Genomic DNA, 13,189 nt, shown 5'->3' on the forward strand with positions numbered 1-13,189 from the left:
TTTTAAAGTCTCTCCCCAGCTCAGTGGACAAAACGCTCGCTCACCGTTGTCTAGGGGTTCAAGAGTTCGTATCTCCGTGTCGGTCGGTCTAAGAACTTCACCTTTTTCTTATTTCAATACCTAATTTAAAATTGACTATCTCGTTTGTTTGTTTTTAAACACACACAAATTTAGACGGAATGCCACGTGAGGGGGGAAGGGAAGGGTAGTTCACGCAGTGCAATCAAAGGGTCGCGTTTTCTTAAAAAAAAAAAAGACTGAAATTTGGCAAACAGAAGCATTTGATACTTTGTATGCATGGTCAAGTGACAGTCCCACGAATCTTCATTGTCGTTCTGTACTTTTTCATGCATGGTTTGCATTGCCAAAAACAAGAGAAGGTGAAGGGTGATAGGGTTAACTTCCCATATAGACTTTATTCCGTAGTAATCCTTCCCTGGGGTCAGAAATCCCGGAATCCCAGAAATAGCCAATCCAGTGACGCGGATTTTGGTCACGTGAACAGCCCAAGCGGATTAACGCGCATTTGCATCTTCGACGAAAACTTCCACGCAACGCTCGTAATAAAATGACTCGGTGAAGAAATGGTTACCATGTCTCAAATTAAATTGAGATATGACCTTGGAAATATTACAGGCTCTCATTGGGGATTGACTCTCTTTTTAAATACACTTCATTCTTCTAGACTACCAAAAAAAAAAATCTAAGCCACTTGACTATACACTGCCCGGTCTTGATCGCCATTGAAGAATTCCTCGTTATTCTGCTCCAAGAGCTGTAGAACCTCATCAGGCTGGCGTTTACTTCTCCCGTCTTCATGTTTTTCTTGATTCCGCTGGTACAACATCCCAGCAAAGCCGGTGCTCCGCTTAAAGTAGCGACTAACTCCCACGATCAACAAGTAAGTCAGAAGCGTTAAGATGCTGATGACAAACGCACAAGCCATCAGCGAGCACGGCCCCACCGATGTATCAACAATCGTGTTTCCCACAGCAAGGGGAATGAGCATCTCGCCAAAACTTGCCGCCACTAAAAGAACAGATGCCGTCTTTCCTGACACTGTTACAAAATACTCCGCAAAGTTGATGGCAGATGGGAACACGGACGCCATTGAAATCCCCAAAATGACGGTGCCCGCCCACAGTTTGGTATGGTCGGATTTGTTGCATTCTAAGTTAGAAATTTGCGACACTAGTATGGCTGATCCCAACATGCACCCAGCCATGTCAAGCCAGAGCATCTTGGAAGGTCTCAGATACCTTGACAACGGTACAGATGCCAGTCGCGCCAAGGCGAAGCTGCCCCAGAAGGCAGAAGTGAGAAATGCTGCATCATCCTCGCTCATCGATGGAATGCTCTTCACACCGAATGTAAAGATGTATCCTCCATATGCAATCTCTAGACCCACATAGAGCAAAAGGAATATAGAAAACAGCGAAAGAATCACCAGCCTGTATACCAGGCTGCCTTGGTTGCTTTTAGCAGCATCTTCCTGCTGACTCTGAGCGTCCTGTAGACTGCAAGCTTTTATTAACACGAACGCAATGAATCCAACAGCAGTAATGGCCAGGGGGAGAGAGCTGATCCAATACGCCCACGTGACAGGCATCGTACTCTCACTGGCATTATAAATACTGCAATTAGTAATATTCACTACGTGGTAAGTTGTTGTGTTTATGAACTCTGTTTCGTTTGTGGTTGCGTCTGAGACATTTATCCTGAGTGGGCCCATATCTTGAAGAAAGGGCTGTACTATAAGAGGGGCCACAAACGCGCCGAAGGCGAACACAAAGTGAAGAGCCTGCATGTAAGGTCTTGATTTCTTACCCCAGGTGTTCAGCAGAAGGACATTCCCACCTGAAACACAAGATGAATATTGTTCATTAGCCAAAATTAAAAATACAGCGAGTAAATGACAATAAATTTCCAAGTGTTCTAACAAAGCTTTCAACATGCTATGGTTCAAATTTACCCTTAGTACAATTTGGTACTTGTGTTTCCCTCTATTCTGGTACATGGTAATGTACTTAAGAAAACAGCCCTAAGAAAACACGCGCTGTTGACGTAATGATGGCGCGTGCAAAGAGAATTTACATTTTGATGATCAAAGTAAACAAGTTGTTTTCCTTTTTTCCGTCGCGGTGTTTTCTAAAGGAAATAGAAAACATGTTCCCCGTGTTTCTATCGAGTTTTAGTACAGATCTACTACCGTTCCATTACGAATTCCGTTCTCTGATTGGCTACACTACTCACTATCTATTCTATGATAGACAGTGAGTAGCGTGGCAATGTGCGCTTGTTAACAGAATGACGGCCGCTTCTTTGCGTTTTCGAGGTGCCTGAAGATTATTTAGATAAAGTTTTGAACGACTAGCAGATTTATACTAAGACAATTAGATTATTCGCTCTCGATTTCTATCGACCTCATAATCTAATTGTTTAATAGAAACACTCGTGAAAGTTTGGGAGAACTCAAAAAAGCCATGGAAACACTCGCCTGCGGCTCGTGTTCCCACAGCATTTCTCATTCTCCCAAACGTCCACTCGTGTTTCTATAGCTCGATACAAACACGGTACATGTGTTCTATTTCTGAAATAATGGACGTGAAACAAAGGAAAATACCACATTGTACCAAAGGTAAAATTGAACCACAACATCATATATATGCATATACCTGGGGCGGATCTAGGGGGGTTCAGGGGTCTCAGACGAACCTCGTAGAACTTGTAAAAATATTAATCAATGCTCTTAAGGTGGCTTTATAGGGTAATCATTTATGGCGTTGCGCGCGCAAGTGCTATGTTTGAACGCTGTTTTTGCATTCGCTTTCACACCTAGTCCTCTCAAACTTATTACATGTAATAAGCAATGATTAAATAGTGTTTTGCTATCATCTCTGTTAAAATTTTGGGATTTAGTCTTAAATAATAAATGCCCAAACAAAAGTGTTTTTTACTATTTTTTATGGCTTTATTTGTGATTTTCATGAATTTCCTTCGGTGAAATCTTCCAAAATTTTTACATCACATCGCTTCCAGCGGGATACGAATCTTAAACACGAAAAAAGTAGGGGTTGTAAAGGCAGTTTTTTCGATATTTCCAAATTTATGACTTTTACCGCTGCAAAAAATCTGGTCTTCTAGATTTCCCTGAAAAACGAGCTCCGACTAAAGTAAAATATTTTCTACCAATGTGCCAAATTTTACGGAATTTCACCGAAGGAAACGCGAGAAAATTCCCTGTCAGTTTTGCTTTTTGTGTTCGTGTTGACGTAATAAAATATCGAAAAACACTGACGTTTCCTTTGAGCGCGCGCAGATTACTTCCTCAGCGCTCGCGCGATCGTAAAACTATAGGGAGCCTCCTTAATCCTTAATGGAATGAAACTATAACGTTTTCTGACACTCTTGACTTGGCCTCAGAATGCCGAGAATCCCATTTCCGAGAACCTCAATTTCTTAAATTTTATGGGGAAGAATGCCCACGGATCCCCCTACAGGGTACCACCTTCGGCGGTCTGTATCTCGAGCCCCCTTCTCCAAAATCCTGTATCTTCCCCAGTATACGCATTTTGTGATTTGTCAATAGCTGCTCACTCAGGCACTAGTGCAACAAACGGGAGTAAGCGACCACCTCTCCTCAGCGACCAGTTTTCCGAAGTACCAAAAGTTTCCAAGTCAAATCACTATATTTGGAACCTCTTGTAAGCAACCACCTCTCGCAAGTCACCGCGACCACTTTTAGAGCTAAAAGTTTGACATTTTCTTTTGTTTTTAGCCTCCTGTAAGCAACCATTTGACAGATAATGGAGCGTAAATTGGGTAATAAAGTGTTGTAGCATTGTCGCATTCCTGAATAGTACACGAGATGGAAATTTCTCAATGGGAAGTACCAGATTTTTTCTCGAAATTGACTTTTCACAAGATTAACGCATTTCAAACATGGGGTAAGTCTCTGCAGTTACAATATGCTAATGAGGCAAAATTTTCACCCAATATGGTCTAAGCTCTCGTAAGCGACCACCTCCTGTAGCGACCACTTAGGCTTGACATTTTGGGTGGTAGCTTACGGGAGGTTCAACTGTACTTAAATTCACTGGTGCCCATTTATACAAGCTGGGTGGAGAGAGGCACTGTGAGAGTTAAGTGTCTTGCCATCATACAGGGTTGCAAATATTTTTTTTTTCTCTTGAAAGGACAAATGTCCTACTAAGACACCATCTTGGTCAGACAAAACAGATTGTGGTCGGACATCACCAAAAAAAGTAAGATTACTCACGGTAGATTTTTATTCATCCTTACAGTAAAGTGATTTACCGTAAGGTAAATGTTCGCACACCATGTCCGACCACAGTTGGGATTCGTCGGACGAGCAAATTTTGGTTAGCCAATGTCCGATGACTGACTGTTATTTGCAGCCCTGATTACACAATAGTTACTCACTGTAGATACATTTAATTTATTGCTATTTAGCCAAAGTGGTTGCAATCAAAAAGCAACCATCTTGATATACTGGGCAAAAAAAGGTAACCCGTTCAGAAAATAACCTCTCCCAAAAATAAGCTCACTACAGTGCAGATATCAGGTGTAAATTTCCCTCCCTCTTATGATACCTCGACCCACAACAGGGTTGTTTGAGAATACAGTGTATGCCCATAGGATTATTATCGCTGAAAATGTTGAAGTATTTGTTAGCAACTGCATTGAATTACATGCACATGTTGAGTCTGTATCAAGATGAACTTTTGCAACAAGTAGCAGGGCGTGGTGGGGAGGGGGGGAGCTGGTGGTAGGGCAGTTGGAAGCAAATAGACAGAGCCAGGAGCAATTGCAGAATGTGAAACTATTTTGAAGTCTCCTTTAAGTGTTTCTTTTCAGTTACCATTCAAGCACAAACTGTTTTCTGCGACAACAAATCTCCCCTAAAATGCTTTCAGTTTTTAGCACCTGTCTACCCTCCTACCTACCCATCAAAGTGACCCTTTCACCAGATTGGAGGCAGCGTAGCCGAGTGGTTTAGGGCACTGGATTTGAAATCTGGAGTTCCCTGGTTCAAGTCCTCCACCCTACCGCTATCTTCGACTACATTGTGCAAATAGCCAACTGGTTAGACTCCCACCAGTTGGGATTCTTAATTATTATAGTTTATGTTCTATTTGCAGTATTTGTTTGATTATTTTCATGTATTTACAGTGTCCCCCAATTAGCACGACAGTGCTATTAATACATTAAACATAGTTTACTTTAAAAATACCATACTTGTAGTCAGGCATGATAAAAGACAAATTATCCCAAGTACAACACGTGGTCGACACTCTAAAGATCAATGGTTATACCGACCAATTTATTAGAAGCTGTCAAAGTACCATTGTTTCTACAAACCAGTCTCAAACTAAAAGAGGTGTTGTTACTTTGCCGTACATTCAAGGAACTTCAGAGAAAATCGCAAAAACTTTAGATCACTTCAATATCCATGTTGCCCACAAACCCATGAGACCGTTGCCTCTATTTTAAAAAAACCTAAAGACAAATTCAGTAAAGACCTATCAACAGGAGTGATCTATAAAATCACTGTAAAGACTGTGACAAAGTCTATATCGGTCAAACATCGAGAGCCCTAAGATCCAGGACTAGAGAGCACAAGAGAGCGATTTTCAAGGGAGACAGGAATTCTTTATTAGCCCAACATTGCATACAAAACAATCATGATTTTGACCTTGATGGCGTCAAGATCATTGACCCCTGTTCCTAATAGTCAAAAAGATTATTTTTAGAAGCGTGGCACTCAATTTGCGAACCGAATACCACTAATGAACACATTTACATTCCTGACATTTACAAGGCCCTTGGCAATCCCAAGTGACGTTTCTGCCGCTCTTTTAAAGCACTCATTTGCATTTGTAGCCATTTATGCTGAAGAAGGTTATAGTATTTTAACCAAAACGTCCACACAAAAAGTTTTTTAGTCAGTGACAACAAAATTTTAATTCTTATTTTTATAGTTTACTTATTTATTTATTTATTTACTTATTATTATATTATTATTACTACATGTATCTCAAGCAGCCAGTTTTAAAGAAATGGAAATTTTGTAAATAACCATCCACATCATTGAACTGATTCACAAAAGAGCCAAGCCAGGTGGCCTGACACAAACATGAGAGAGACTTAGGGAGAATTTTAAAGTTTATGTCACATATATGGTCTCAGGCAAAATAGTTTCCCTATTAGGGTGTTTTAAATTAACTGGCTGGATCAAAATTCTCTCATTATCAATGCCTCAGTAGCCACTTCAAAACAAAACTCCAAGAAAATTATCTTTACGTGTACCATATTTCATTATCTCACTAAGCAGCATTGGGTAGAACTTTCCAGAAAATATATCCAGGAAATTCCAATCCCTTGTGTGCGGGAAAAATGGTTAGTTTCTGGAACCACACATTAAATTTGCCAATTATCTAGTAAAGAGTACGATATATCAAATTTGAAACAGTGACACTGTTACATTTTACATTTTATGGCAAGAATTCTGCTCTGACTGATGTTGACAACATTATTAATATTATTTGATCTCTCAAACCTGTGTCAAGTGATCCAAGCGCCACTCCTAACAATGCTATGACAACCACCAACCCATAAATACTACTAACGTACGGCAAAACCCACATCATCAGAGTGGCCCACAAACATGACAGCGATAACACCACGTGCCCATTGTACTTGTCAAATAACCAGCCGCCAACAATGCTCCCAGTGAGGTAACCAATAGAGCGAGATGTGAATGCATATGACATGTGTGCCAGGCTTGTTTCAATTTGACAGGACAACTCTATCAATGTGGGTCCTAGGATGGCCACAGAAGTACCCTGTGTAGAAAGGGAAGAAAATTGTTAGTATTAATAAAAATGATGCAATATTAGTGTCAGAATCACTTAGCCATTAAACTGGCTTTCCAAGAATTTCTGTGTAATTAGCGTAGACTACAAGTAGTCCCTCTTTCGCTTAGTCATTCAAGCACGTTGTGTGGCCATTTTTTATTGTGGCTTGCTTTCACATCATGCATGACAGACTAAGCAAAAGAGGAACTACTGGAAGTCTAGCCTAGTGTTAGCTAACAGTAATAACAATGTCTTCATTTTGAATTCACTTTATAAAGAATAAAACATGTGTGAAAAATGCTCAGACATTGTGCTCTAAACCAAGCAAAAAGATGGTCTAAAACTTAAAAAAAAAACTTATAACAGGCTGTCTGGGTTTGGCTGGATTGTCTCTGAATCAAAAACAAATTTAAATGTTTGAAAGAACCTAGAGGATACACACCATGTGCTCACCATTCTTCTAACTATGCCCATGTCCACTGCAGCACCAGAGAGATTAGTTGAACAGACCATAGGAACAGTGAACAGACATGCAAAAGACAGTCTGTTTGAGGTCAGAAACATAATGGCTTGAATGATATAATTTTTTTCTTATTTTCCTGTCAGTGTATCTGCAAAACTCTGAGGATGCAGTAAATCTAACATTTTCACAGAAGTAATTCAGTCTACAATGTGTTTTGCAGGCTGCTGGGGTAAATTTTCATTAGCTATGTTTCAGCAGCTTAGTGTCCCAAATTTTCGTCTGAAATCCGTCTGAGGTGAGATAAGATTAGTGTACAAAAATTGTGTAGTTCCACAAAATATTCTCTCTCCCCCAACTCCACTGAAAATTCCAATATTAAGGTCATTCCCCTGTATTGCATTGCGCATCCTTACTGCGCATAATTTATGGCGTCATAAAGCGCGCGTTCGTGCACGCGCACATTGAAAACAAGGCGGATTTGCCTTAATATTGAGTTCTGTCAGTTGAAAAATGGCTATAGCTGGCTAATGAGCTCGGGCACCCCAAATGTTTTTCCAGTCATTTTAATCAACTAATCATTAGCTTTGCGTGAGAAAAGACTGATCTGATTTCTATGTTTGAAAATTGAATAAATAAGAAAAAGAGCAGCTGCATTGTAGTCTTTTCTATTTTGCAGTTTGATAGCCGTAGCAAGCAATTTGGTTCCAATATTTTAACAAAGATTCAGCTGTCTGTCAAAATCAAACTTAAAAAGTTTATTTGTGTCTGACACAAATATTGACTGTAGTTTGAGGTGTGTTTTCATGAGTCTGGGCTCACAAAGAGTTTACAATAACTTAGAATGCGTTCTTGTAATAAGCATTAAATAATGCTAAAATGGGACACTTTCAATGCCTCACTGCTCCTTAACGAGCACGGGCACCCCCCTTTTTATTTATAATTTAAGTTCTCATATGATAAATATTCATTGGACAAAGTTTGAACAAAAATCTAAATCCAATTTTATTTCAGGGGAATTACCTTAAGCTTCAAACATTTCTATATTTTTTCTTTAGTCTTAAAGAACCCACCCCCTCCCCCTCCCTAAGGAAATTCCAATTAAATCTCTGAAATAAAACACCCGAAATTCTAGTGTCTGAAATTTTTTGCAAGTAATGAATTAGTAACAATTTGCAGTTTTCACAATAATTGCAGAAATCCTTGTGTGCTCAATGGCTAATTTTCATTATTACGAATTGGATCATTGGATAATGCAATTCGAGCATTTTCATTGGCTTAGCCATCATGGGTTGTCAGCCATTATACCTTATGTTTTAAGAGTTTTTTATTTTAGTTTAGTTTTCTATATTTTAGGGGTGTTTTCAATATTCCAATATTCCACTCACGCTTGCTGGATATCGGATGATTATAATGATAAGCCAACTCATATCCAATGCCCGCTCGTGGAATAATTGACAATTAAGAAATGGTAAGCGTGCAGCGTGCAATTATCCGGTTATGGACACATGCGGGAGGTTGCTAAGCATGAAAGAAGCATAGAAGAAAGAAAGAAGCTTCTTGAGTGCTTAGCAAACCTCCCAAGAGCATCCATAACTCGATAGTTGCACACTGCATATTTACCATTTCTTGCATAAACATATTGAGACTTTTGAGATAATATTAATTTATTAAATCTCATCCTGCTTACATCAATTTGCGCGAAAATGTTCATTCAAAAATCTGACAAAGCAACACACCAACAATTTTTCCTGGATTGCGGCGAGTTATAGTTTTAATATATTTCCTCAATCAAACAAACAAAGAAACAACTTCAAACTGCTCCGTTAACCTAAATATCAAGCTGACAACAAACGAAAATAATTATTGTAATCGGTAAAAGCGTTTCCCAAAAGTTGACTAAGCTTACGGTAAATTGGATCAGTTTTCCGGAGAATTGAAAACAAACTGCATATGGTTGAAGCTTTTGGTGGCTGAGCTCTCTGTCCTTCATGGCCTCTTCGACAAAAGAACAATATGGAAAGAAACATTTCTCAAAAGCAAGAGTGGAGAAGAAAGTGAACAAAAACCCCTGGCTTTGAGCTGTTAGAGATGCTCTTATTCAATAGCAGGTTTGTGGGTTATGATGTCCTTTCCACTTTGTTTTAAATTTGATGAATTGCACATCTAAGGCTGAACTTAAACACATGAACAGCTTTAAAGGATGCTTTGTTACTTTCGTTATTTGGTAAAATAAGCTTAAATGAGCAGAAGACTGAGGCTTAAAGGAAGATGTCAGAAATGCAAGCTTATATTTGCGCAAGATGCAGGCATTCCTGCGAGCAGCTGTTTCTTCAAGAGTTCAATTCACGATCGAACGACGAGTGATCTAGCAAAACTGAAACCCAGGATCTGAAATAATTCATCAGAGGCTACCAATATTTGAAAAACTATTATCTTTAATTAATGTTTTTGGAACAAACGGATTTTGTTTGTAAGACTTCACTTAAAACAGATATTTGCTAAAACTCTCATGTTCAAGTTTTTCTCGCCAAAGGCATTTCAATGGCTTTTGGCTGATACAGACCAGTTTGTTGTTTTCTTGGTCCGTCTCCGAGTGCTTGTTCAACCAGCTCATTCAACTCCTGCTCGCTTAAATTAGCAAGGTGGAGGTCCGACAAAAACCTTGCGCTAGAAATTTGGTAGCTCACAGGAATTATCTTCCTCATCTCCAAAAGAATTATTAGATTTTTCCATATTTTAGGCAAAAAAATAGGAATTATGCCTTAAAAAAGTGGCATCATTAAAAAAAAAAATTGCTGAGAAAAAGTACAAATAAACAAACTGACATCAGCATGCAACCCACGGGCAAATGGATCGAGCATATCAGCCAGTCAGAATGCGTGCTCGTCTAAGGCTATGTTATAAATGTCCATAAGCCTGCAGACACATGAATTTATAATTTATGCAATAATTTATTGTAAAGAAAAAAACAAATTACCTCAGTTTTTCATGTGTTTGTCCTGTTATTGACAATGAATTTCATCATGCATGTAACATTGTCAAAAGGTCAAAGTAGCTGTGGATGTCAAACTGTCCGCTCTCACTCGTTGCGTGGTCATCACATAAACTATAAATTCATGTGTCTGTCTAAAACGCGACAATGAAAATTAGCCAATGAGTGCACGAGGATTTCTGCAGTTCTCGTGAAAAAAAAAAAAAATTACACCAGTTTTTCATGTGTCTGTCCTATTATTGACAGTGAATTTCATCATACCATTGAAAAAATAGTGTGCAGGCTATCACCTATCCACAGCTACTTTGACAGTGCTAGCAGACGCATGAAAAACTGGTTCGATTGCCTTTCTTCGATTTATTTACCAGCCGATCTCGAGGCTTATTGTCATTATAATAGCAGCATATTGTTTGTGCTCAATGAGGCGAGCATCTACACTAAAAGTCACGCAAGCTGTAACAGAACATTCCTATAAACATTTTAGGTTCACTGCAAACATGAGTAAGAAATTCTGCTCACCAAGCCGAAGAAACTGACAAAGAGGCACACAGTTTTCGCCACTCGTACAGATGATGGCGAATATTTCGCCACAGTTGCCGAACCATTAGTATTTCGTGAACAAGCCGAAGAAAGATTTTCACGTTTGGCCTTTGAAGTCCGTATAAAGTCGACCATTTCGTCATCTTCATCGTCCCAAGCGCGAAGAATTTCCGCCATTTCGTTTGAGCTTGCTTGCTGACCCAGATTTTTACCGCCTCTTTTGGCAGTCGACGACGATAATCCAGCCATTTTACAAGTACCGAAATGTTCAAGAAGTCGCATAAACGTCTATCGTCGCAGGAGGAAAGGGAAATTTGAGAGCTGAACTTAACGATGTTACACGTAGTCCAGAAAAATAACGATGCACTGTTTACATCACGCAGGAGTCCATTTTTGTTTTGCGAGGATCGCATTTCAGACAGTCACAAGACGACAAATACTCTCCCTACCAATACCTAGACGGGAAATAATCTCTAAAACAAAATTATTATGTCAAGAAACAACAACAAAAAAAATTGCTTCATCCTGGAAAATTTGGTATACGCCTAATGATAGAACTATGTTTCAAATTCAAGTGAAATGCTAAATTTCAGCATGTCACGGACTCTATATCTCTTTCTTCCCTACCCTACCCCATAGTGGCACTTAAGTTGACAGCCATTTCCCGACAACGAGTGTGTGAGGTCAAGCCGCTTGGAAGAGCTGGATATTTTTATTTTCAATTTGCGAGACGCACTTGCATTCCATCAACAAGCCAAAACAGGTCAATGTGAAAGAGGCCATTTCTTGATGGAAACAACGAGTATTCTCTCGAGGACGCGGTGGCTGATGGCTCTAAACGCGCGTGGAAACCGTCTGCGAGAGGCTGGGTACCATTTTGAAAGCAGCTAGCTCAGAGATTACCTCATAGGGTTATAAAAAGGCATGTATGCATGGGGTTTTTCATCCTCTATTGTGCAATTTAAGTTGCATTTTTTTTATAAGGATAAGCATAAGTATAAAGTGGACAGGGAAAAAGAAAATGGGAAGAGCTGATAAGAGCCACATTTTGCACATTGGCAAGAATCCATTGGATTCCTGGACAGAGCAACTCGGATTAGTATTAATCCGTGGATTATGATGATAATAATAATAATAATAATAATAATAATAATAATAACAATAATAGATTATAATAGGGTTATTATAATCTGGTAATAGATTATTATAATCCAGTAATAGATTATTATAATTCAGTAAGAGATTACTATAATTCAATTGGAAGGATTAGATTATTATCAATAATATCATCCGATATCATCATCTCTATTATAATCCAGATAGAATTCCCGTGAATGTTTGGATATAACAGATCTATATGACAGACACACTGCAGACGTAACACAGGACTGACGAGACATAACACTGATCACATCAGTCACATGCTATGATGATTCCGTGCGTATGCTAGAGCTGGTAGATACCACTATGTTGACCCTAGGAGTAAATGAATAGGAACAAGTGCCTCTGCGCCAGCGAATCCGTGCCATGGGCATGTGCTTTTACAAAAAAGGGGAGCTTGAGAAAGGGAATAACTAGCAGCTGCATGAGAATAGTGAATATCCCAAAGACACTAACTGTTTCGAGGTTCGGAGCCGGCATATATCACGGTGGATTAATATTTATCAGAATAATATAATTGATTAAGGCATGGCTCAAACCTCAGTAAAGGATTACAATAATCTATTACTGAATTATAATAATTTATTACTGGATTATAATAATCATCAGGATTAATATTAATTCAATTAATATTAATCCGAGTTGTCCTGTTTGCACCAAAAGGAAATTAGCGATCTTAGATAATTAGAAAGACGTTTGCTCAGAGGGTGGGAACAAGATCCAGTTAAGTTTCAGTCAAAGCGAGAAAATGCTCAGGATGCTAATAAATCTCGATAACATCGAAACGAAAATTGTCTTAATTTCATAGACAGTTCACCACTTAATTAATGAGGAGAAATCTGGGGCGAGTCACATCTCACAGTGGTTTGTGGACTCGCCCCAGATTTCCTCTTGTTTCTAAAGTGGGTAATTTGGATGGATGAGAATGCTCCAAAAAACACCGTCGGTTGTTTACAAGGTCGCAGTTTGGCTTGAAAAAAATTACCTTTTTCGGTACATGTAAAAAAAAAACCACCCTCTTTGACACTTGCCAGGTCTCAAATTACAAAACACGACAATAGACCATTTTACAGTTGTCTGCTCAGTGACCTGGCCTATGTATGGCAGCGAGGCTAGAGTTGACCTTGTTTTGACACAGACCTCACTGCTTTTGTT

General features: G+C 39.1%; 1 protein-coding gene across 1 annotated transcript; it reads right to left on the bottom strand.

Moving 5' to 3' along the window:
* Positions 1-142: 142 nt before the first annotated feature.
* LOC145500463 (sodium-dependent glucose transporter 1A-like) lies at positions 143-11,906 on the bottom strand. Its single transcript, XM_081479976.1, has 3 exons — positions 10,853-11,906; positions 6,581-6,866; positions 143-1,857 (listed from the first exon to the last, which is right to left on the bottom strand). The coding sequence occupies exons 1-3, from the start codon at positions 11,153-11,155 to the stop codon at positions 704-706; spliced, it is 1,743 nt and encodes a 580-aa protein (XP_081336102.1). The 5' UTR covers positions 11,156-11,906; the 3' UTR covers positions 143-703.
* Between the last annotated feature and the right edge of the window lie 1,283 nt (positions 11,907-13,189).

The sequence above is a fragment of the Orbicella franksi genome, chromosome 10 (genome assembly GCF_964199315.1).
Source record: "Orbicella franksi chromosome 10, jaOrbFran1.1, whole genome shotgun sequence".
Lineage (NCBI taxonomy): Eukaryota > Metazoa > Cnidaria > Anthozoa > Scleractinia > Merulinidae > Orbicella > Orbicella franksi.